At 38.3% G+C, this 24,124-nt stretch overlaps 1 protein-coding gene across 1 annotated transcript in view; it reads left to right on the top strand.

The window, feature by feature from the left end:
- The window catches only part of LRIG3 (leucine rich repeats and immunoglobulin like domains 3), a 43,299-nt gene that overhangs the window by 18,543 nt on the left and 632 nt on the right, over nucleotides 1-24,124 (top strand). Inside the window, exons 4-18 of the mRNA XM_075491605.1 lie at nucleotides 3,719-3,853; nucleotides 4,499-4,642; nucleotides 6,909-7,052; nucleotides 7,373-7,516; nucleotides 7,938-8,081; nucleotides 9,445-9,525; nucleotides 10,197-10,268; nucleotides 10,651-10,722; nucleotides 13,308-13,471; nucleotides 17,047-17,367; nucleotides 17,899-18,180; nucleotides 18,796-19,248; nucleotides 19,448-19,606; nucleotides 20,703-20,846; nucleotides 20,938-21,201. Coding sequence (XP_075347720.1) covers nucleotides 3,719-3,853; nucleotides 4,499-4,642; nucleotides 6,909-7,052; nucleotides 7,373-7,516; nucleotides 7,938-8,081; nucleotides 9,445-9,525; nucleotides 10,197-10,268; nucleotides 10,651-10,722; nucleotides 13,308-13,471; nucleotides 17,047-17,367; nucleotides 17,899-18,180; nucleotides 18,796-19,248; nucleotides 19,448-19,606; nucleotides 20,703-20,846; nucleotides 20,938-21,201 — 2,723 coding nt within the window. The remainder of the gene's footprint in view (nucleotides 1-3,718; nucleotides 3,854-4,498; nucleotides 4,643-6,908; nucleotides 7,053-7,372; nucleotides 7,517-7,937; nucleotides 8,082-9,444; nucleotides 9,526-10,196; nucleotides 10,269-10,650; nucleotides 10,723-13,307; nucleotides 13,472-17,046; nucleotides 17,368-17,898; nucleotides 18,181-18,795; nucleotides 19,249-19,447; nucleotides 19,607-20,702; nucleotides 20,847-20,937; nucleotides 21,202-24,124) is intronic.

The following is a 24,124-nucleotide window of genomic DNA, read 5'->3' as shown; positions in this document are numbered from 1 at the left end:
CTGTTAGTGAGGCACATCAATATATCCTGCCTCTCAGGGCTTAGTTGAGGGACAGGAGATACCTTCTTAGTCCAGAGTCACACAGATGTTAAAACAGTTATTTTACATCTAACAGTTTTGGAGAACAGGCTGCACAGACACAGTTCTCCAAAACTGTCTTTCTAGACAACTTGTTTTTTACCAGGTTGCTCCACCTCCAGACTCCTACACATGTTCCTTGTCAGGATCATGGTGTAAGATAAGATTAAGAGGTTCTCAAAACACAGCAGATCAAGAGCTACCGGGAAGAAAGAGTTATGCTGGAGAAGGAAATGCAAAAGTATTTTTTTTGTGCTGAGACTTTGAATAGAAAAAAAATGATAGGACTTTAGGTCTTACTCTATTTCAGAGTTGGGGCTTCCATGTTATAGGATCAGAGTAATGTAGCTTGCATAGATATTTCTCTTACTTAGAAAACATGGCATGTTGACAATCTTTATCAAGATATACTTATTCATACTATCTCAGATCTTTAAAAATTGGGGTTTTTTTCAGCACATAAGAACTATTATGTCTAAATGGTGTTAACTAGATCATTAACAAAATGAATATGGAAGTTGCTCTCCTGCTTTATGTTTCCCCAGAAGCAAGGAAAGTACAAGTCGATACGTCAGATATGTTGTAGCAGTTGTTTATACAGAGCAAATCTTGATCATGACTGATAGGGCTGTTTATAGATGTTTTGGCCTAGTAGTGAGGTTAAAGTTGTGAATGCTGAGACGGAAAGCTAAGGTTTCTCATACCTGTAATGAAAGACCGATATTCTGTCTTAAGCTGGTATTCACACAGGCTTATGTAAAAATAATTAAATCAGTCTGCATGCACTCTTGGGTTGTTGAGGGGTTTTTTGCTGCAAGTCAGGGTGTAGGCATGCAAACTGCAAAAGGCATGTTCAAATTAATGCAGGTATTTTTGGTGGTTTTGTCTGTGTTCTTCTGTGCTCCTGCTGCTTTAGCTGTAACAGAAGTTCCAAGGAAGCTGCAGTGTGTTGCTGTTCCTTGCACATGAAGTTGTGATCAGATTGCTGCAGGTCTGCATCTGTGAGAATCTGATGCACTGGTTCTCTGGGTGCAGGGGATCTCTGTTGCACTGATCTCCCCTTGAGGGTCTGTGAAATTAAACCAATGTGGCATGTGCAGCTCCTTTTGTCCGAGCACGGTAATAACAGCACTTTGCTGGAAAGGTGGTTGTTGTTGCTGTTCGGTTTTTGGTTTTTTGCACAGTGAACAAACATGTATGCCATTGTGCTGACATAGGGGATACTGTTTGGTTCTGCCTTGACAATTGGATAGGCTTGCATTTTCAAACATGTCATTCTTGACTAATTTTGACGGTGATTTGGCAGTTATGAGTAAGCTGATACATTGTTTTTATTTGATTTACTTAAGTGATGATTGTGAAGAAAAATCAAATTAGAATTGAACTTTTCCATTTTATCTAAAGTTGGGCCTTAAAGTAGAACTATTTGGATATATTCAGCGCTGGATAATCTCCTAGGTGTGAATTATGGCACTTCAATTTTTTTTGAAGAGGAAACTGGAATAGGAGGTTGGGGCAATAAGGAGTGAACCATTCAGGTATTTTGCATTTGAGTAGCTTCTACAAATATGAGTAAGCAAGAAGGTGCAGTGAGGGCTGGTTTGATTTTCATTGTGAGATGGACCAGGACTTCGATGTGTAGCTCTTTGTCAGTGAACAAAAGAAGTTACTTTCTTCCCACAATATGACCTTACCATCACCAAAAAAGAAGAATGTTCCCTGAAACAAACAAGGTGGGGTTTTTTGTTTGTTTGTTTTTGTTGTAACCTGGCCTGTGTCAGGTAACTTGCCAGTTAGTTCAAGTGCTAATCTGAAGCCTGTATAAGAGTTTTACTCTGTTCCATTAGGTCCAACTAAACTTTGTAATACAGGGGCTATTCTGCCAGTTGTGAGGAATTTCTGTTTTATGGAGCAGTGCTGACACAAAGGCAGCACTGTGCAAGCCGTCTCTGTAACTGAACACTTTCACACTGCAATTTAGGAGGCGTGCAGTTCAGGAAATTGCTGACTTCTGCTGGAGCACACTTTAACTGCAAGGAAAATTTTATTCGTCACTCAAGTAATTGGCAGTTTTAATACCTTGTTAGTAATTACCTTATAAACAAACTAATGCATAAAGGCAAGGCTCTATGGCCTGTTATCTAACTCACAGTGTTTGTTTGGCCAGTGGAACTGACACATGGTGGTGGTGGTTGTTGTTGTTTTTTATTAACGTAATTTGTTTCCATTTATTATAAATACTTTCAGCTAAGAGTTAAAAAAATGCAGTGTACCTCTACCAGACAGCCTGAGGAATGAAACACGATACAAACACAGCGTTGGAGGGGCTGCAAGATCACTTACCCATTTCCACATGTGGTCAGAAGGCCCATTAATCTAACTTCTGGTTCAGTTTTTGAGTCAGGACTTTTTTGTCTTGAGCAGTAATCTCCCCACACCCCTTGAATATGTGAGAGTTGTCAATGCTATCCTAAAGGTGTGGCTTACTATTTGATCCAGAGCAAGTATTTCCAACAAAGGCAAACACCTTCCAGAATCAACGTTCTTGTTGATAGTTTTACTGAAATTGCCTTTGCCTGCAATCTCTAGGAGCTGGGGAGAGCTCCTAAATTTTGATCGTTCATCATACTAGGTACAGAATGTACCACAGCCAGAAATGACTTGAACTTCCCAAGGTAACAAGGATCATTTCGGGTTAGTTCATTTTATTGGTCGTGATCTGTTTTCCCCTATGTAGCATTAGCCCCAAACGAATAATCCTATTAATGTTGCTGATGTGCGTGTGTGATTCTGTACATTATGCAACTGGGATGGAAAAACTGGTAGGTTGCTGGGTATGAACATGAAATATGATCGCTGGAAAAAGTACATTTCGTTGGAAGTGAAAGAAGGGGTGTTCCTTATAGTAGACTACGATACCCATGTCTTTAAATAGTTGCAGAATTTTTGTTGTGGAACTGGGTGTGATGCTTAGCTGAAGTTTGATCAGGCATGAAGTCCAGAACCTCTGTAATGAGCTGTAATAAGCACATATTTTATTCTTTGCAAACTCACTAGAAAAATCTATAGATGAAATACTATGTCTAATTGCAAAATTATAGAATGTCTTTCTGAGGGGGTGCACTGTCATCCATCTCCTCTAATCTAGCTTTGGTTTTATGGAAATTCAGTCTGATTTTCATGCTGTAGGAGTTTTCAAAAAAAACAAAACACAATGTCTAGCTACTATGATGTTAATTTGGTTAAAATAGAAAACAACTCTAATCTGATTTCATTACAATACTGTGACACTGTTCAATGCAAATACTAGATATTTCTACCATTCGGAAATAGATGATCATAGAATTTTACGTCGCCTTTTAAAAGCCATGAATTGCAGTAATTGGATTATAATGCAGTTTTTTTAATCTTGTTTTCTGGGAATATGTTTTAAGAAATGTTGATGAACACATTTAGAGCATTACAATTTGTGATGACTAGAAATGAATGTTATGTCTAGAGAACATACTTTATTGGTTTTCTTTAACTGGAAATTATTTTCAAGTGGGCTAATTAAGAACTAACTTTCGTCAGTCATGTGTAGTTAACAAGTGTTTATTCTGGAAATGACAGTTTTTTGACTACTGTCCTTAAATTTCAGGACCAGTAACAAGATTGCCAACATCTTGTCTGAACATCTGAAGCCGTTTCAGAGTCTAGAAACTTTGGACTTGAGCAACAACAACATATCAGAACTAAAAATATCATCATTTCCATCGTTACAGCTCAAGTATCTGTAAGTAAAACTTAGTATTACTTTTCTTTCTTTCAGGTTACTTTCAAAAAACTTGTTGGAAAACTTAGATTGGCAGCTGTTTTTTAAGGTACTAAATCTTCTTTCAATTAAACATGCATTAAATATTTATTCCTACTTTCACCTGTTGAGTTTAACATAAGCTGCTAACTGGAATACATGAGTTGTTGCAATGAGATGTTTTAGTTCATAAAAAGTGAAGGTCATGATCTTGAGATGAAACAAAGAGATGTCTCTTGAGAGAAATAATTATGTAACAAAATGAACTTAAGTTTCCCATGGTTGGGCTAGTCTTGAGTTACATGGAGTTTAGTGGATTTTTTTTTAATTTACCTAAGTCCTTATTCAGTAATACTGCAATGCCAGAGCTATACTGAGTGAGAATAAAGTAATGGGGTTGCAACACGCTATCTTCTGCCAATAATACACTCCTGCAGAGTAGAGAAAAATGTTGGTGGTGAAATACTATTTGACCATAGACTGAGCTGTCAAGAGCTCTAATTAATACGATAAATGAAATTCCATTTATCAAGGAGTAGGCAGTGCAAGAGCTTTGTGTTTCACTACTTGGTATTAAGAATTTATTAAATAACTGTAAATTTAACCTTCTAGACATTGTTTCAACAGGTACATTAACAGTAACCGAATAACCTCCATGGAGCCTGGTACCTTTGACAATTTGTCTACCACACTTCAAGTATTGAAACTGAACAGGAACAAAATTTCAGCAATCCCTCAAAAGATGTTTAAACTCTCCCATCTGCAGCACCTGTAAGTGCAACCTACAATTGACTAATTGTTTTCAGGTTTTCCAAAGCACTGGCAGTGCTTGAACTTTAGCCTTTAATTTAATCTGAGGCAGAGTGAGACAGACACAGAAAACATATTATTACAACCCTTACTTACTGCAGCTCTGTACTGAACAAAACTAGTCTTATATATTGGTGAGATGTGAATAGTCTTTGTGTTTAAAATTGTGTTTACCTATTAAAAGAAAAAAAAGAAAAGGCTAGAGAAGGGGTAATAGCAGTATTCCTATAAGAAAGCATTGGGAAAATACTAAGTGAAGTAAACTTATGTAGTTCACCACAGCAGTCTGTTATTTATTTTGTGCTTTCATGGTGAAATGAAGGGAATTAACTTGCTTTCAGATGGTATGACAATAGGCAATATGCTTGAGTAAATAGACCTCCATCAGCTTCACTGATACAATGCTGTCTATAAATGTTTTACCTAATAAATAATACAATTATTTAATATGCAAGAGGATAGGGAAATAGATTTTTCCCTTTTTTTTTCCCTCCCCCCCCCCCCCCCCCCCCTTTTTTTTTTTAACTTAGAGTGCAGGAAGTTGACAAGAGGATAGGCTAGGACTGCACTTTGTCAAATCCTGAATAATTATTTTCCATATTAGATAGTCAAGAGTTAAAAATAATGAACTCTCTTAGGTTATCCTTGAAAGTGAAAGGTCATTAAGAACAGTGAAGTGTTAGGATGCTTGACACATCTGGAAACAGTGACTGTGTCTTTTCTGTATACGAATGCAGGAAGAGTTTGACTCAAGCCTCAGTAGAAGAGTGTGAGAACAGTCCTGAAAAGCTCAGGATTTGTTAGCAATCTTAGTAGACTTTCTGATCGTTAGATTCAACTGAAATTTTGGAAGTTAGTGATATTCTTTCCTAAAAAAGTTCTACTGTTCACAATTTAATTGGTAGGCTGACCTAGTTATGTTAGGTAGCTAATCTGCAATGAAGGTTAAAAACTTGTGTTATCACCTGAAAGAAGTGTTCAGAGGAGGAGTGGGGAAGAACTGAAGGCTGTTCTTAGTGTTCTTCACTGCTTATGCACATTTAAACACAGGAGGAGGAGTAGGGTTCTCTATTGGGTATCTGTTATACCAGGTAGGGTTCATATCAGGCTACCAGAGAGGAAAGCTGAATTCTTGCAAGACTCAGACTCTGAAAAATAATTGTGGTATAACTATGGAGAGAGAATTATTTAGGCCTTTACTTCCCATGGGGAAGTAAGCTTTGGAAGGAGAGGATTCTTCTTGGTTTGGTAGGATGCAGGTTGATAGATCTAAGATCTTCTTGAAAGGGCAGATGATCACTCATTGTTGTATGAGGGCCTTTTCTTAGTATTGTCTAATCCTGTCTCTTTATACTATATATCAATTGTTGCTAATAAATATAACTTAGCAAATGATAGCTAGTTTAAAATTCACTGTTATAAAAGCAGTTAACGTTGTTCTTTGTGCCTGTGTGAGGCTAGACTTCCCTTTGCAGGTAGCTCACAAAGTCAGAAAGCTGCTTGGGGTTGGTGCAGGGTTCAGAGTTAAAAAGGACTAAGGCCAGGAAAGTGTTGTGGAGAGCAGGAAAATAGAAAATATTGAGTACTACTGTCACTGCAGCTTGCCCTCCAGCTAGTTATGCCTTACAGCTCCCTTCCAGGATATATATGGGTCCCAGCTTCTGACCTACAAGGGGTGTGTGTAGTGGCAGAAGTATGAGTGCCAAGACCACTTGAGAAAGAGGGAAGGACCTCTTTGTAACTAGTTGTGGAGAATGAGGGAGGAATGTGTAATGAATGCTTGACCTCAGATCCAACAAGAGAGGGATCAGCCAGGATGTTTAATTTTGCCTAGTTATCACAACTAAAAACTTTAACTTTTTCTTTCTGACTGATTATTGATTGCAATTACAAGCTAACCTTAACAGCTCTACTGCTGGATAAACACCAGGAACTTGCTTTCACTTTTGAATTTGTGAACAGGACTAACCATGACATTCTAGGTCTACAAGGATTCTTTAAATCTGAAAATCAAGGAACTACCAAGTACTTGTCCTCAGTATCAGAAAGGCAGAACGGTATTAGCAGTATGTATTACAGTAAAATGTTTGATTTTTATTACATCTTGTCTCTCTTGTTTTATGTGCAAGAAAAGCATTTAAATAAGGTTTGTTTCCAGAGAGGGGAGAAAGGTTGTTGGCATGCAGGTGAACTTACTCTGCTGTAACTGTAAATTTTATTGATACAGGGAACTGAATCGCAACAAAATTAAAAAAATAGATGGGCTTACTTTCCAAGGACTTCCATCTTTGAAATCATTAAAACTGCAGAGAAACGGGGTTACTAGGCTCATGGACGGAGCTTTCTGGGGATTAACCAACATGGAAGTCTTGTAAGTATCAACTTTCTCCTGATAGGTTCTGCTGATAACGTGTTAAGTAGAATTGCGCAAAATGACTAGAATTGCTTGATAGAATTTTAAGATGTTGTTGAATTAAATTGTTCTAGTGTGATCTGAAAAGCTTCAAGCAGTCATTGGTGAATGTGTAGGACATTCTGAATGCATGCATACAACTCTAAAAGTAAATAGAGGCTGCAGCGATCTAGCCAGTATCATAAGTTAGATGTGGACCCGTGGCATAGCACACATGCCACTGAGTTTCTGAACCTTATGTCTTTTATCTGTTTGTATGTGTTTCTGTGTGTTTGTAGGCAGCTGGACCATAACAACTTAACAGAGGTAACCAAAGGCTGGCTTTATGGCTTGCTGATGCTGCAGCAACTCCATCTCAGCCAAAATGCCATCAGCAGGATCAGTCCTGATGCCTGGGAATTTTGCCAAAAACTCAGTGAGCTGTGAGTAGCTTTTATTCTATTCCAGTTTTGAAAGCTGGGTACATGCCAAAGCATGAGCTTCTTACCACTGATCTGTGAATTTTTCATAACAAAGTTTCCAAGGTGACAACAACTTTTTTATATGTGAGACAGTTATGTTTTGTTGAAAGAAGTTGAAGCCAACTGTGACTGCTTCATTTCACTGTGGCAGTTGTACTAAAACTGTAACACAGTCATTTTCAAATGAAAGAAATTCATTCTGCAGTAATTTGTGAATTATCGGAAATGATACACAAGCTGTGTGATCAAAAATGGTGTAGTAGGTTTTGTGATAGTTGTAAGGGAAAAAACTTTCTCTCCCCCTGAAAATTCACCTGGGTTGAACTGAGTAATAAGCACTGCAGCGTAAACATTAAAATACATTTTTTCCTTGAATATGCAGAGATTTGACGTTCAATCACTTAGCAAGGTTAGATGATTCAAGCTTCGTTGGTTTAAGCGTGCTGGTTGGACTGTACATTGGAAACAACAAAGTAAATTACATTGCCGATTGTGCCTTCCGGGGACTTTCCAGTCTACAGACTTTGTAAGTTGACAAACTCATTTTTTAAGGTCAAAAACCTTAAGAAAAAACCCTCAGTGTTCATAATTTTTTTTTTCTTATGAAATATACAAGAACCTTTTGTTCACTTTCTGAGATCAGCATATGTTTTTTTTACAGTAGGAATTTTTTTCAGAATAGTTGGGAGAGGGAGGACTTCCTCTTTCGTTAAGGCTGGGCACAATGGATGGTGGTAATTAAGATAAGAACTTTCAGTAGTATTATTATGGGAAAGGCATGTCTCCATTCGAAAGCAGCACTGCTACCCACAGCTTTAGGGATCTGGATCATAGTTGTGGCTTAACTGAATCAACATTTTCCCTCATGGTAGAAATAAGAAGACAAAACTCAAAACTGTGTATTACTATGGATGCTGATGCTTGTCGTGACTGAGCAATTGCTTTAAGCATTTGAGCTTTTTTTGAAATAGCATTTCTTAATGGAAGGGGAAGAAAGAAGTAACTAATCTAAATATATTCCACTTCATTAAAATCTTACAATTGCATACCATTGACCCATCTGTTAGCCAGATGAATGAAATGGTTGCCTTTCCCTCTAGGCTTTGAAAAGGGTGCTAATATTTTACTTTCAGGGGTTTGCTCACATACTCACACTTTGGGCATCTAGCAAAGATGCATTTCAGAGGTGTGTATGCTATGTTTTTTAAGTATACAGAGAGATATAGATCATGAAGAGAGGAAGTCAGAGACTTGCAAGGTGTCTAGGAATTAAGTGTTAGACTTCTCCTAGATTTTTTTTTTTCTCTTCTAGCCCTACCCTGTTGATTCTTTGCTGACACTCTGTTCTTTTCACAAATCTCTAATCTCTTTATGCTTCACAGATAACCAAGCTAGTTTTGTGGATGTTGTAGGATGTAAAAATGATTCACTTTAATAATAAATCTCTGTGTGTTCTCTGTGTGTTAATACTATGAACTTACAAAGGCATGAGTGTATTTTGTTTTGAAGGGGGAACAGTTGATTCCTTCCCATCCTACGATGTTCCTTCTCTTATGATAGTCCTGTATCTGAATACCTTGTAGGGTAATGTGGGTTTGTTTTCTAACAATTCTTAAAAATGTTGGGTTTGTGATCTTTTTAATTATCAGTGAAAAAAGTACTAATAGTCTTCAAAGCCTCTCAGTAAAAATTGAAACGAAATAGCTAATCAGGAAAGATTCTCTTAAAAAAAAAAATGAACAAACAAAAAAATCCTCAAACAAGCAAAAAACAACCTACCAGAAAGCTATTGTAGAACTTGTTTTAAATAATATATAGTCTTGAAGAAGTGTGTACCTTGTTCTTTTTAATACCTCTTGTGGCTTGATTTCCCCTCTCCCCTTAAACAGGGATCTGAAAAACAACGAAATATCATGGACTATTGAAGATATGAATGGTGCCTTCTCTGGCCTAGATAAACTTAGGAAGCTGTGAGTATTGCTACCATATTTGTATCTCATCATTCCTTTTAAAAAATTAGCTTAGGTTATGTGTGTTTCAAGGGGCAAGTCCAACACTTAATGATGTTGTATCTTCCATAGCTGAAATGATTTTTTTTTTCCCCTCCCTTACCATTTTGTTCTCTACAAAATGTTCCTTTCTATAAAAGAAATTCCAGATTTTTCAAGTCAAACTAATCTGAAATATTTTATATATTACTGGTATTTATGCAAACAGTTCTCAAAGAATGGGGATTTCCCATAATAGGAAGTAATAAGTGCATTATATGACAAATGCATAGTGACAGGGATAGTCTTTGATAAAGTAATGCAGCATCCAGTGGAAGTGGCTTCATTGCATTAAAATTTTCAAATGCACATCTATGAAATAAAAAGGTGCTTATGTGTATACATTTAGAATAATACATATCATTGAACTGTACACGTTAAATGTCTTCTAAAACCATTGTAAAATCTAGATGTTTACTCAAGGGGAATAAATGAGTATCTTTTTGAGGTGAGACTTTTTCCTGCATTGGGGAAGGTTGAATGGTGAATATTAGTCACAGTTTAGAAATAAATGCCAAAAATGCAATTGTTCAGCTCAAAAAATGCTTCCATTTTATTGCATCTTTTTTGCATCATGTACTTATATTTTTCAGGATACTCCAAGGAAACAGGATTAGATCCATTACAAAGAAAGCATTTTCTGGTTTGGATGCACTTGAACACCTGTAAGTAGTAGAAATTCACATTTATCTCAACACTGGAAAAAATGAATTTTGATACTAATTGAAATAAAAGTAGGGCTAACAAGTTTTACTTACGACTTTGACTGAAGTACACTTACCCTGGTTGCTACTGTTACCTTGAGAAGGTTCTTTTATTTTTGGAGTTATGCTGAACATGAATTTTGGAATTAATGCAGAAAGTGTTATGTATTAAGCATGCTATAAAACTCCTTAATCCTGTCTTTTTAGTGTTTGAGCTAGGGGATCCTTTGTATATCACTAAGGTAGCAAACTGTTCCTTGAGTCTTAAATACATTGTTTAATAAATTACTCTTTCCTCCTCTAATGTTGGTTTGATTTTTGTTTTTTTTTTTTTTCCCCCTAGAGATCTAAGTAACAATGCAATTATGTCAGTTCAAGGAAATGCGTTTTCACAAATGAAGAAACTCAAAGAATTGTAAGTTTCTATCTAAAGACATCGCCTCTGTTAAATATATAACCATATAAATATATAAATAAAAGCCTTGTAAGATGTTGCCTGATGCAGTGATAAACTCCCACTGTAATCTCTCTGAAGTCACGTAAAAAGGGTATGTCAGTGTTTCGGGTTTTTTATGTTTTATGTGATGACTGTATTTAAGTGAGATAGCGTAGGATAGCAGGCGTTCGTTTTCTGCTACATTTGGTGTCTAGAGTCCTTATTTTAAATTGGCTGATCTCTAATAGGTATTAGATAAGGGAGACTTTGATATAATGTGCTATAAGATCAGCGGTGCTATCACTGAGCTAAAGCTTACTGGACCAGTGAAATGCAGTACTGTAATTCTTTTGTAAAGACCTGGTTGTCAGTGCTTGTAATTGGGTCCTTCTATCCTGTGGTAGCAAAGGGGCAGATCTTCAGAGAAGTCATGAAGCGGTCACTGGGAAGAAGGTATTCTTCTAGTGAGTTTTGGGGGTTTTTTGTCCTCTTACCCTCTTTGTTGATCAATGCAGACAAACACTGTCACTTATCCCTGTGTTTTGAGCACAGCTAATTCTTCTTCTTGCATGTATCTTATGTCTCCTCTGTTCGTATCAGCCTTCTCTAGTCAGATCTGTTGTCCTGAGCTGCTCTGTGGATAATCTGTCAACAAACTAAAGAATAACAAAAAGATGCTGCTCTCCTTATGAGTAGAAACTGCCTGAAGCTTGTTTGGAGATTTTCATTTGTGTTCTCCAGATTCCTATCAAATGCCACCCTAGCAGCTGGCACTCTACCTCATCTTACAGTGTTACTCCATGTTGAGTGCCGTAGAGAAAGGAACGAGGAGCCTTGTGTATTTCATAGAATCATAGAACAGCCCAGATTAGAAGGGACCTCAGAAGGTTATCTTTCGTGGAAAAGGGAACCTAGATGAGATTATCTAGCACCCTGTCCAGTTGTGTCTTGAAATCCTCCAGTGCTGGAGACGCAACCCCATCCCTGCCGAGATTGTTCCAGTGTATGATTGTTTGTACTGTAAAATATTTATTTCTTGTATCTGGACAATATTTGGTTCATTTGAAGTTCAGTTTGATGTTACCCATATCCTAGTATAGCTGCAGCTGCTCTAGAAAGCAGTAGCCATGCTTCTACCCATAGCCAGGGATTTTCTGCATTTCCTCTTCCTTGAGTTGGACCTGGTTGTATTGCTTGATTAGTTTGCTGAACTCACTCAACCGGCTGCAGGGCAATTGCTAGATTTGGCACAAGAGGAGCAGTGGGAGCACAGTGCTGACAGTTAAGGATTGATATAGATGATTTGAAGAGTCATCAAATGTGATGGAATGACAGGCTAACACTGCTCCAGAAAGTGTAAGATGCTACAAGATACCAGACTCCAAACACTTCAGTGAAATAACTATTAAAGATTTGTTGGGGTTTTTTTCTGTACTTTTCTTGAAACACCTGGTAGACATCCATTATGTTTGAGGAAGATGTAGACAGATGGTAGAAAGTACTTTCCCAGAAGTAAGATGATTTAGTATAAATTCCCATCTAGTAATTTTATTCTGAGGCCCCTAGAGAGTAAATCTGAAAATAATATCACAGTTACTCACTGCATCAGGGTAGCAAAAAATACTGTGGTTTCTCTGCCTCCTAAGAATAACAAGAATGCTCCTAGAACTTCAGTGAAAGATGACCCGTTTCATCTCAATGTGAACTGGTGAGCTGGCATCCCTGGGTTTTATCTATGCAGTGTTAGTGTGAAAAAGGAGCACAGAGACACTCTTCCATTTCTTCAAGAAGAAATCAAGAATTAGTATCTCTTTGTTTACTTTTAAAGCTGTTTCTCTCCCTGAATCCATAAATTATTTTGCTTTTCTTCCAAGAGCAGGTAAGGTTTGAAGAGAGGAATTTTATTACTGACTGTGTTTTTGAATACGTTTTTTAGGGGTGATTCTGAGTTTTCATCCAAAACTGAGAACTCTTCCTACTTCAACTCCTGATTCTTAATACTTCAGAGAATATCCCTTTGTTTTCTTATTTTTTTTTCCCCTCTGTGAAAGTAGCTATTTGTATAGGTTAGCTAAGCTGATAACCAGTTCTGCACTTGTTATTTCAACACTTGACTATTCTTCCTCTCCCCACTCCCCTTTTTAAATATGTTCCCCAAGATAAATTCTGACTGAAATGGAAATGAGGGAATGAAATTGTCTCAGAATTTTTTGATGTTAGCTTCCAGAGCGCTTCCATTCTGGACTGTTCTCCTGTGTGCCCGTTCTGCGTGTCCTACTGCTGACTGTAGTTTTGTACCCAAGACACTACAAACATGCCTGTCTGCCTGGACTCATATTCATAGCAGAAGCTGGGAGTTCAGGATAACATGTCTGCTTTGTAGAATGTAGGAGTCATGACAATGGAGTCACCGCATCTGGGCTAAATAATACTGCTGTCTTTCTCTTGTGATATAAGCATTTAGCCTAAAAATTTAGTTTTGTTACTGACAAGTGCTCATACAGATCTGTATTACAAACAGAAAAAACAAGCGAACAGCTTTGAATGTAATTGCTTTTTCTTAGGCACTTAAACACGTCGAGTCTTTTGTGTGACTGCCAGTTAAAATGGCTACCACAGTGGATGTCAGAGAACAACTTTCAGAGCTTTGTAACTGCCAGTTGTGCCCATCCTCAACTGCTAAAAGGGAGAAGTATTTTTGCTGTCAGCCTGGATGGTTTTGTCTGTGGTGAGTATAGCCTCTATTCCTCATTCCATAGAACAAATTTTGCTGAATGCATTGATTTTTGTTGTGGTTTCTTTGATATGTTTTGATTTCTCTAATAAAATGGAGAGGATTTAATATTTGTTAACATTTCTTTCTCTGTTCCCAAACTGTGATGTAGCTGCTCAAAGCTTGTGGCTTTGTACAAGATGGGGAGTGACTGTTTTCTGACTTTTTTCATGTACAGCTTTCTTACATAGTACATAGCATACCGTGAAAGGGAAAGCTCAATAGTTTGTGGTGGTAGATGTATATGCCTCTAGATTTAAAAGATGGATATTGTTTAGATAACTACATTTTTAAGTGAGACATATTTTGGCAAACTTAAGATGCAGTTTTTGGGTTTGATTATTTATAAATTATTTTCATACTTCATCAGTCTTGAGGTTATTCCACAGCTGAGAAAGTTTAAAGGTAAAATAGCCATACTGGCCTCAGCTCTGACCTTTTCTATGTGTGCTTGTTGTCTACTTAAAAAATTATTTGGGCTGTGTAAGTTATTGCCTGTACGTAAACTGTACTTTAAAACGTCCGATTACCACAGTTATGCTACTGATATTTTGTATCTCAGTACGCCAGATAGTAAATGCTAGTAAAATATTTTTACTTTAAGACTTGAGAATGAGGTGATAGCATCCTCATCCACCTTAAAAATGAAACTTCTCTATGTGTGTTTAGTAACATTCATTATCACCTATAAATTATGTTCTGTATTCAAAATGAAGCTAAGCATTCAGAGTAAAGAGGTGTATTTGAGTACTCCGTTACATTAAGTGGGAACTTTGAAAATATCAGGAAATTAAAAACTAACTGGATTTCATGTGGGTTTTGTTGTATACATTTCATTTTTCTAACAAAAGAAAATTCAAACTTTATGTTCTTTGGAGACAAAAAAATAGCTATATTTGGCTTCTCAATAACTTTCCTCTCATAGCAAATATGACTGCTTAATTTTTACTGTTGCCACTTGTGCCCTTTTTTCAGTGGGAAAGCAGGCACAGAATATAAAATAGTGTACAAAACTTGTTTTCTCCCTTCCTATTAGCAGTCAAATGTTTAATATACTAATGTTAAATAATGAGTAGATGGTGCATAATCTAGCTACTGCTGAAAAGGAGAAATTGGCATAGTGCAGGAAATTACAGATTACTTGATAGCTAATGGAGTATATATGAAGTAGACATCCTTATTAATGAGAAACTCATTCTGGCAAGAAATTAAATTGAGGGATTTAAATATATATCTCTTATTTGTTAAACCACGGGGGATCATGATCTTTCTTTTAGCTGCTGAATGCCATTTTTAATGAATTAGTTTCAAAACCTTTAAGATATATTAGCAAAAAGGGATGTACTAAGAGTTGTTACATTTAATATGTAAAGTAATGGTCATGCAGAATTAACTAGAATCTCTTAATACAATCAATGAGTGTTTCACTGTTTATTAAATCTTTGAAGTATGTCATCACTAGACATTTGGTTGTACACACCTTGCCTTATAAGTTTACAATGGCCACTTTTGCTTTTGTAGCATTTTCAAGAGGAGTGTGTTAAGGCCTGTCTGAAATTAAAATAAATAATTTATTATGTATAATTTATGAGTGTATAAATCCTCCAGTTATGCCAAGTTATGTTTTTGAAAACAGCTAGGAGATAGGAGGGAGTCATCCTAAATTTGTTAAAGGAAAGGATGTGTTAGGCAAGGGTTCCATATCTGTGAAACTAAAAAAAATATAGAAAATCTGTGTAATTTGTGCTTCCTAAGATCATGTCTTTCAAGCTGAAACAAATCGTGAGACATTTCTGTACTAAAGATAACTGTGGAAGAAAAACAGAATAGATGCTTTTTTGACCTGTACTAATTACTTCAGTTTAACATAGTGATGCTGAAAGAGTACCATCTAGGTGATGAATAGCTTGTTTTCTGTTACAGGGTAGTCGAGTGGCTTCTATATATAGTAGCCAAGTGGCTTCTGTAAAATGAGAAATATATTTCTCAGAGTGTGTGTGTGTCTGTGTGTATATGTGTTTATGTATCTGGGTGTATATATATATGTGTGTGCATTTCTGATACATGTATTCAAATACACTCTCAAATTATTCTGTTCATATTGCCAGTCTCATCCTAGAGCGTTCTTCTGTATTTTGTAGTATCTACTTATTTGAGTGACCTTTTCATCCCCCCTTCTTGCCAAATAATTAAGATTTTAAAATATTTTATTATTCCATTGACAGTATAATTAAAACAGAATTAAGTATGTTCTCCTGTCCTTTCACAAGGCTAACTTAAGTATTTACAATGTTTTACTTACTTTCACTACTTTGCACAGGGATAACTATCAACTGAATTTGCAAATGGTATAGTTTGTCATGGAGGACTTAAGGCATGGGTATGAAGCATGAAAACCAAATGGCCTGGGAGATTCTTAAGACCCATGCTTAGGGTTCCAGATCGGGGGGATCCATGTTGCCCTGTGGCTGGAGCGCAGCTCCAGACCTGCAAGTGTTCTGCAGGCAGCTCAATTTCAGGCTACCTGCACATCTCATTTTCTTTTGTAACGCAGGGTGGAGGTTCTTCAGTGAAATTACACTTTGACCCTGGTGTGTTGTTCCCAAGCAGATGAGACGTAAGGAGGCAAAGGGGCTAGGTAAAACCTGACTCTCTGCAGTGCAGGCAGGGTCTGCAGTAAGGAGTAGTTGGGGCTCAGGGCTTTTTCTGCAGTGCCTGTGAAGTTTGGGCTTGTGTCTTTGTCAGGAGGTAGGAGACATCTTGAAAGTTGAGAATACTCTAAGGCTTTTGCTTTTGGGAGACCAAGCATTTAATTGCCACTCCTTTTGTACATGCAATGTACATGCAATTGACAGAACAAATAGTTCAGAAGGCAACTGATTCTGTAAACTCACAAAATGGTACTTTTAAAGGAACTTTCCAATAGTAAAGGGACCTCCAGAAACTAATCTCTTGAAATTCTTGTGTGCTGCCCTGCTTAATGGATTTTCAGCACTACTGTGTTTGTAAAGTGGACCAAACAGCCACAAATCACTGGAGCAGTGACTTTTGTACTTGATGTTTTTTTGTGGATTTGGGGAAACCCTCGACTTTAACTTGCAGTTTCTGATGGCAGAAGGACTATGCTTTCAATAAAGAAAAACTCACAGCAGCCTGAGGTGTTGTAAAGATGAAGGGTAGACTTCATGATTGACATTCAGAATAGTTCTTGCGGATGTCAGGGGGTAGTTCTGTCCTCTTTAGTGCTGTTCTTGAACAAACTGTACACACAGTCTGCTTTTAAATGTACTTTCTCTTCAATAAGAGATGACTTGGCACAATAAACTCATAAATATGGCATCTTTAAATGCCCTAAGGCTAACGAAATTTAAAATGAAAGCATTTGTGTATGCATTTTATAAATACTTATCTGACTCTTCACTCAAATCAAAACAAGGCTTACAAACGCTTTCTAAAAAGAGTCCTCAGGCCTCACACATTTTTTTTTCTCTTCCTCTGTGTTACTTTTTCTTTTTCTCCCTTCTGTGCAGATGATTTTCCTAAACCACAGATCACTGTCCAGCCAGAAACCCAGTCAGCAATCAAAGGCTCCAATTTGAGTTTTGTATGTTCGGCAGCCAGCAGCAGTGATTCCCCGATGACTTTTGCATGGAAGAAAGACAATGAATTACTGCAAGATGCTGAAATGGAGAATTATGCACACCTCCGGGCACAGGGCGGTGAAGTGATGGAGTACACTACCATCCTTCGACTGCGCAATGTTGAATTCAGTAGTGAAGGGAAATACCAGTGTGTTATTTCAAATCATTTTGGTTCATCCTACTCTGTCAAAGCCAAACTTACAGTAAACAGTAAGTATGTTACTTTTTTCTTGTGGACTTAAAGTCGAATGATTTTAATCAAGACATGTAAACATAGTTTTTTCCATTCTCATCATCTGCAAAGATCCCTTAATAAGCTGAGACTATTTCTTAAAATGTGTCTAGTTCCAAGATCACCGTTCAGTTTTACATTTGGCCCCATTGTCCTGAACCACAGTATAGGAAAAAACAAATAACAGACCCAATTTGTAGTAAATCTGACAAAATCTATGTAACAAGACTGGAAAACATTAATCTTTTCTTCACAGGAGGTAAGTTTATACTCTGTTTCAAGGTACTACGGAAAGGTCATGTAGGAGGCTGTTAGCAGAAATGAGATTTTGATCTAGATCGTCTCACATACTTTGCAGCTCCTTCGCTTTCTCTTTGCTGGCTACTGATAAATTTAGGTTGTATGCTTCTCAAAATTTTTAGGCCCAAGAAGGATGTTAAGAATATGCTGTGCAAAAAAGGAAAAGTATGTTTCATTTATTCATTTTGGTATCGCTAACTTTTCTTTAGTGCTGCCTTCATTTACGAAGATCCCCATGGACTTAACCATTCGTGCTGGGGCAATGGCACGTTTGGAATGTGCTGCAGTTGGGCATCCTGTCCCACAGATTGCTTGGCAGAAAGATGGTGGAACAGATTTTCCTGCAGCACGCAAGAGGCGCATGCATGTCATGCCTGAAGATGACGTATTTTTTATTGTTGATGTAAAGATTGAGGACACAGGTGTTTATAGCTGTACAGCTCAAAACACTGCTGGAAGCATTTCAGCTAACGCAACGTTAACAGTACTAGGTAAGGCATTGGCAATCCTGAGTGGCATAATCTCCTTGAAGAACTGAACTATTGCTGAGCACTTTTTAAATTGTCACCTGATTAAAAATAGCATTGTTATGAAAGTGCTGTATAGAATAAAAATATTATGAAATAATTTGTATTGACACATACTTACAGATTAGAAATATGTACTCCAGCACACAATCACTATTATGATGCAGAATAATAAAAGTTAGTTACGTTCCTCAGTCTGTACACAATGTCTGATATGCAGGGGGCAAAAAAAAAGGGGCTGTTATTTTTTGTTTAGAGACAGGAGATTTTGTTTAACTTTCAATTTCCTGATGTTTTGTTAACCGTTTTTAATCTAGTTCTCTGCAATCTTGAGCATGTATGATTTGACCTTCTTACCTTCTAAGGTAATCAAGTGTCTAGGTCTGATCAATTGACAAGTAAACTGTAGGCTCTGATTTCAAATTCCTTGAATGTGTTTTTTCTGAGAATGAGAGTAAGCTTCATTAGGCCTTACTGATGCATTTAATTTAGCTTTTCCCCTTGAGCTGTGAAGGAAAAGGGACATGTTCCCATTCTTGCAAGGTCATTTAGAATATAAGGCTTATGCTTTCTTTTCAGAAACACCATCATTTTTGCGGCCTTTGCTGGATCGAACTGTAACAAAAGGTGAAACTGCAGTCTTGCAGTGTATTGCTGGTGGTAGCCCTCCACCCCGACTGAACTGGACTAAGGATGACAGCCCTCTCATGGTAACGGAAAGACATTTCTTTGCTGCAGGCAATCAGTTACTAATTATTGTGGATACAGATGTAGAAGATGCTGGGAAATATACTTGTGAAATGTCTAATACGCTTGGAACGGAACGAGGCAACATCCGTCTTAACGTAATTCCTACTCCCACCTGTGATTCTCCTCAAAACATTGCCCCATCACTTGATGATGATGGATGGGCCACAGTTGGCATTGTGATCATAGCTGTGGTTTGCTGTGTGGTGGGCACTTCCTTGGTGTGGGTGGTCATCATCTACCACACCAGAAGGAGAAATGAAGATTGCAGCATCACAAATACAGGTGTGTAAACTGAAGATTTGCTTTGGAAAGGGGAAAAAAAAATGTTTGTGGTTGCTTTGCAATGACTTTGTGTGCTTTGACTCAGAGTCAGAAGAGTGAATTACTTGTTACCTTCAGCGCTTTGCTGACAAGTTTAAAAATGCTTCTACAAACTCTGAAGTATGCTGATGGCTTTTGTGTGTGTTTTGCTTCCCCACAGATGAAACAAATTTGCCTGCTGACATTCCAAGTTACCTGTCATCCCAAGGGACACTGGCTGAAAGGCAGGATGGATATGGTTCATCTGAAAATGGCAGTCATCATCAGTTCCTCACTTCTTCCGTGGGAGGGTATTTCTTGCAGCAGAGGGACAGTAATGGTAGGTCTAAAATGTTAAGCAAATTTTCCATGTTGCTTGAGTAGCTGCAGTTTGGCTATTGTCTTTCTAACTAATAGAAATAACACTAAAGAAACATCTTCACTGAAGTTTGAGAGCATGTGAAATTTATTGCTTGGGATTGCTTCAACGAGATAAGAAGGGAAACTTGGTTCTGTTCATCCAAATGACGTTATGGCTTTGCTTAAATCAAAGTTTTTCTCTAGTCTCAAGGGTAAATTTAAACTGATGATCACATTTCCAAAACAAGAGTGTCCAAAAGGAATTACAGCAGCATGTCTTCCTCTGTTATGGCTTGAAAAGGCTGCTTTTAATGGGTGATAACACCAGTGTAACTTTAGCATAATATAACTGATTAAACTTTCCTGTTAGAAAAGTCATTAGGGTCAGAGTCAGTAAAGGATTTAAGGTGATTGCAAGTTAAAAGCTGCAGTACTTAATATTTATAAATGTGGCCCCTGAGAGTCCAGAACATACCTGGGTTAGGGAGGAAAAGGCACCTTGCTGGGAAGGGGTTGGGGTTGAGATACAGTCAGGAGTTGGGGCAGGTGGGAATGGAGCAGTGATGAGAGAGTTCTGCAGTTGTAAGATGGTGAAAGCAGCAGCCTCTTTGTGGAGCAAGAACCACAGACCAGATTTACAGCTTTCAGGAACCATTCAGTTGAAAGTCAGTATGGCTGTTCGAGCAGTCAGTGACTCCCTCAGATTCTTCCACCTGGAACTTTCTCATTAGCACTCTGCTCTGAAAGGTTGCTTTGTGACAGAGCATGAGCCTGGGTTCCAGTGCTTTAGAGGAAGGAAGTCCCTGGTTCTGATGCCTGTGATTGGGTTTGTTCTGTTATCCAGGGACTGTATAATGATGCAAAGTGTGACACATTCTCTGTCAAGCTAATTAATTGAACACTTGCTAGAATTAGAGTTCTTATCAAAAGGTCAGGTTAAACTTAAGCAAGCTCTAAATACACTATGAAATTTAGTTGAACAGACGGGGTTCTTAAAAGAAGAAAACTTACCCAAGAAACTATAAGCTGATGCTTAAGAAAAGACCATACGCTGAAACGTCAATTTTATTTTTAAGGCATTTGCCATCTAGATAACGGCAGTGAAACAGACTTGGAGGGTGTTGCAGATCCATTCCTATGCCACTATCTGGGGACTTCAGGGACTTTGTATTTAAAAGGAAACACGTATGGCTCTGAGGCCTTTGAAGCATACAGTGCAAGTAAGTTGGGGGGGACACAACACAGTTTTAGTCCTAGTTTCATCTTGTGCTGTGATGAATCTGTATAAAAACAATTTTTCATTTTCTTTAGGTTGCAGCCCAGCATGCTTGGACCCTTATGAGTCTGGATATTTAAAGAAAAAGGAGTGCTATCAATACTCACCTCCACTGGAAGATCCTTTTGACCAGCGTGTTGGCATTATCGGGATGCAGGCTACAAGTAGCAAATTGATTAACTCCATTTACGCTCAAAATGAAGGAACTGGACTAAAAAGCAGAAGTCTGAACTCAGACACATTTGATTTAAACAGAAGTTTGGAACCCTCATCTATTATCAGTAACAGCACTTTCATGGGTATGTTCTACCTATTGGTTTTTATTCAAGCTGCTGGTATCCTTGCTGTCTCATTTCCTACTTCCAATACTAAGCAAAACTGATTTCTCAGCTTTTTCTTTCCCATTCCTACAACAGGTAATTCTGTAGTAGTGTTTAGATGCTCGTATAGCTAGTGTTGTGAAAAACTAATTTTGTGCAGTTTTGCGTGGGCTTCTTTTTGTGAGTGTCTATGAATTTAGGAAGATAATACAGCATGTGGAATATAAATGCTTCAGAGAGGAGAGGAGAGACGGGAATTAGCTGAGGAAAGGCAGTTTGAGAGTTGTCCTTGATGTTTTTGCATGTGTTCTTGTCTTTTTGTTTTCTTTCCCCCTCTTCCTCCCTGAGTAACTTGCGATACTGCAGTATCTATTTTTTAAGGCTCGCACAACTGAACTGTACACGTAGGCTTGCTCTCTCTCCACTGCAGTGCGTGAGGACAGTTGGATGCCCCAGAACTTAGGGTGCCCTCTGGATCCTACCGGGAGTTAGCCAGGAGATGGGCCCTATCCTGTGTTACAAAGGGAGCAGCTTGGGGCTTGGTCAGAAGCAGAACTGACATACATCGAAGGAGTCCTCAGGTCAAATGTGGTAGTCCAGTGAGGTGGTTCACCTCCAGGTGTAACTGTGAGCCCACTTCTGCTTCTCAGGAAACGTGACTTTAAGGACCGTTAGATACAAAGTCCCAAATGTTTACAGTTCAGGAACAGAAAAGTGATTACAGTAAAACTGCGTAATGAGCATATTTAGATTACCAGGAGATCTTAATAGCTCACACTTACATAAAAATCTCATCAGTGGTGTGATTCTTATCTTTTATCTTAATATAGCTGGCAGATTTCCCTAAATGTTAGGGTACTTACTTAAATGCACCTTGACAAACTTCAGGCATACCAGAAGTTTTGCCTGACAGGCAAAAGGTGTGCAAGGTCCCAGGAGGGCTCAGGGCAGGTGGGGAGACTTGAACTCCAGTGTATGAGGATATATTTTATAACACAGTGAGCCAGAACTATTTACCCTTCCAAGTAAGGCACTGTGGAAAAATACCCTCTCTACCCCTCCTTTGTTGTCTTTTTTTCATGGTGTGTATGAAAAAAGAGTTCCTGAAGCTTAATTCAGGGTTTACAATTTTAATCCAGATTGCAGGGAGAGGTGGGGGGAAGGAGAAAAGCATTGCTTTACCTTTGAAGCTCCCCAGATTTTGGGCGTTGGTTTGGTTGGTTGGTTTAAAATGTATATAAACCCACATACTGCTTTCATCCCTGTGATACCTGAGCACCAAGTGCGGCCCTGGTACCGTGGATTGTCTCCTGGCTGGTGTGTCAGCATAGTTGATCAAGTCCTGGGTCTGCTGGCTTTGCAAGGGGATCTGGGGGAATGTGCATCACTGGGCTCTTTGTTCTCAGGGGGTGGGGAGGGAGGTGCAAGCTCTGAAGTTTTCTCCCTTCGAAAGCCAGATGTTTGGACTGTAAAACGTTGCAGATGCCATGACATCTGGCAGAGGCCCTGGGACTACACACGTTCTCCTGGCTGCCTGCCACTATTGCTGTGGTGGGACTGTGCAGATAGGGCTTTACCACATGTCTCCTGCAGAAAGTAGTTCTACTGTATGTCGGTATACACAGGAGTTAATGCAACCTCGAGGGCTCATATTCCCCTTTCTGACTTAAAAATCTATACTGGGCTACTTTTCTTGTCAGTTCTCTGAGCTACTACCCCACCCAAGTTGCATCATCTTTGTCTTGGACGCTTCATAATTGTTAGCACTCTTCTCTCAAAGAGCCTATGGTTAGATCTTGGAGGTGGTGGCTATGGAAGAAGTCTTGATAGATTTCTTGTCTTTAGTTGTGGATTCGCTTCTTCAGCATCATTGTCTTCAAATTCAGCCCCCCTTTTGCCTCTACAATCACAATGAAGAAGACAGCTAGCATTAACATCACTGTTGATGCGTGAGCCAGAAAGTTCATAGCTTGGATATTTTTTTCAGACAGGATTCGTTTGTAGCTTTGGTGCTGTGAGGCACATCCTTTAATGTTGTGTTAGGAGCAGATCATTGATGCAAATATGGACGTTGTCCAAATCCATTTTTAGTAACTTCTCAGATTACAGTTTTACTTGAAACCTTTGCTTCTAGCAACTAAGCAAAACTAGAAGTATGGCTTTTTGGGTGCAAAATGTATTATTGTAGTGTTAAGTTATTAATAAAAACTGAGCTCTACAAAATCAGCCTGTGGCACATTGTCCTCTAAAAAGAAGTCTTCTGAGTGTCATTTACAGACACTATGATTTGCAGTGGCTGTATCTTTCTTCATTGAAAAAAGAGAAGGCCCTTCTTGCAGAGGTGTTGACGCTGACACTTTCCCAATGGTGAAGAGTGACAGGCACACTAAGTATTTTCTGGCTAGTGAATCCAGATAATGATTAATAAAGATTCAACTGAAATGCCAAATTCTCTTTGGGCTACATCTGTTCTAGCCAGTTGTGGGCAAAGAGATGAAGAGGTGTGAATGGAGAATTTGGCTGGCGAGACCTTTATTATTAATGGGAGATGCTAGCCAGAAAAAGATTGGTTTAGCATTCAGATTGCACAGTGGGAGGATGTTGTATAACCCTATACATATTGGGGTTTTCATTTTTTTTAAATTATTTTTGCTGAACTGCATGGCAGATTTCATGTGCCATTCGTTCACTGACGAGCAAAACAGGGAGACTGTTGTGACTTTTGCATTAGAAGGTGTCTTGTGATGTGTTTGCAGTTTGGTCTGTGTGCCCACCTCCCCCCTCACCACCCTCCCCAAAGAAAAATGGGCATGGGAGTAGTCATGAAAACAAAAGTAATGAAGTTGTGCGTGGCTATACCTTTACTTTGGAAATGTTTTTAATGTCTCAGGTGGCAGAATCT

The sequence above is a fragment of the Mycteria americana genome, chromosome 1, assembly GCF_035582795.1.
Source record: "Mycteria americana isolate JAX WOST 10 ecotype Jacksonville Zoo and Gardens chromosome 1, USCA_MyAme_1.0, whole genome shotgun sequence".
NCBI classification, from domain to species: Eukaryota; Metazoa; Chordata; class Aves; order Ciconiiformes; family Ciconiidae; genus Mycteria; species Mycteria americana.
Note: the sequence above shows the minus strand (reverse complement) of the source record. Positions and strands in the feature narration are given on the sequence as shown.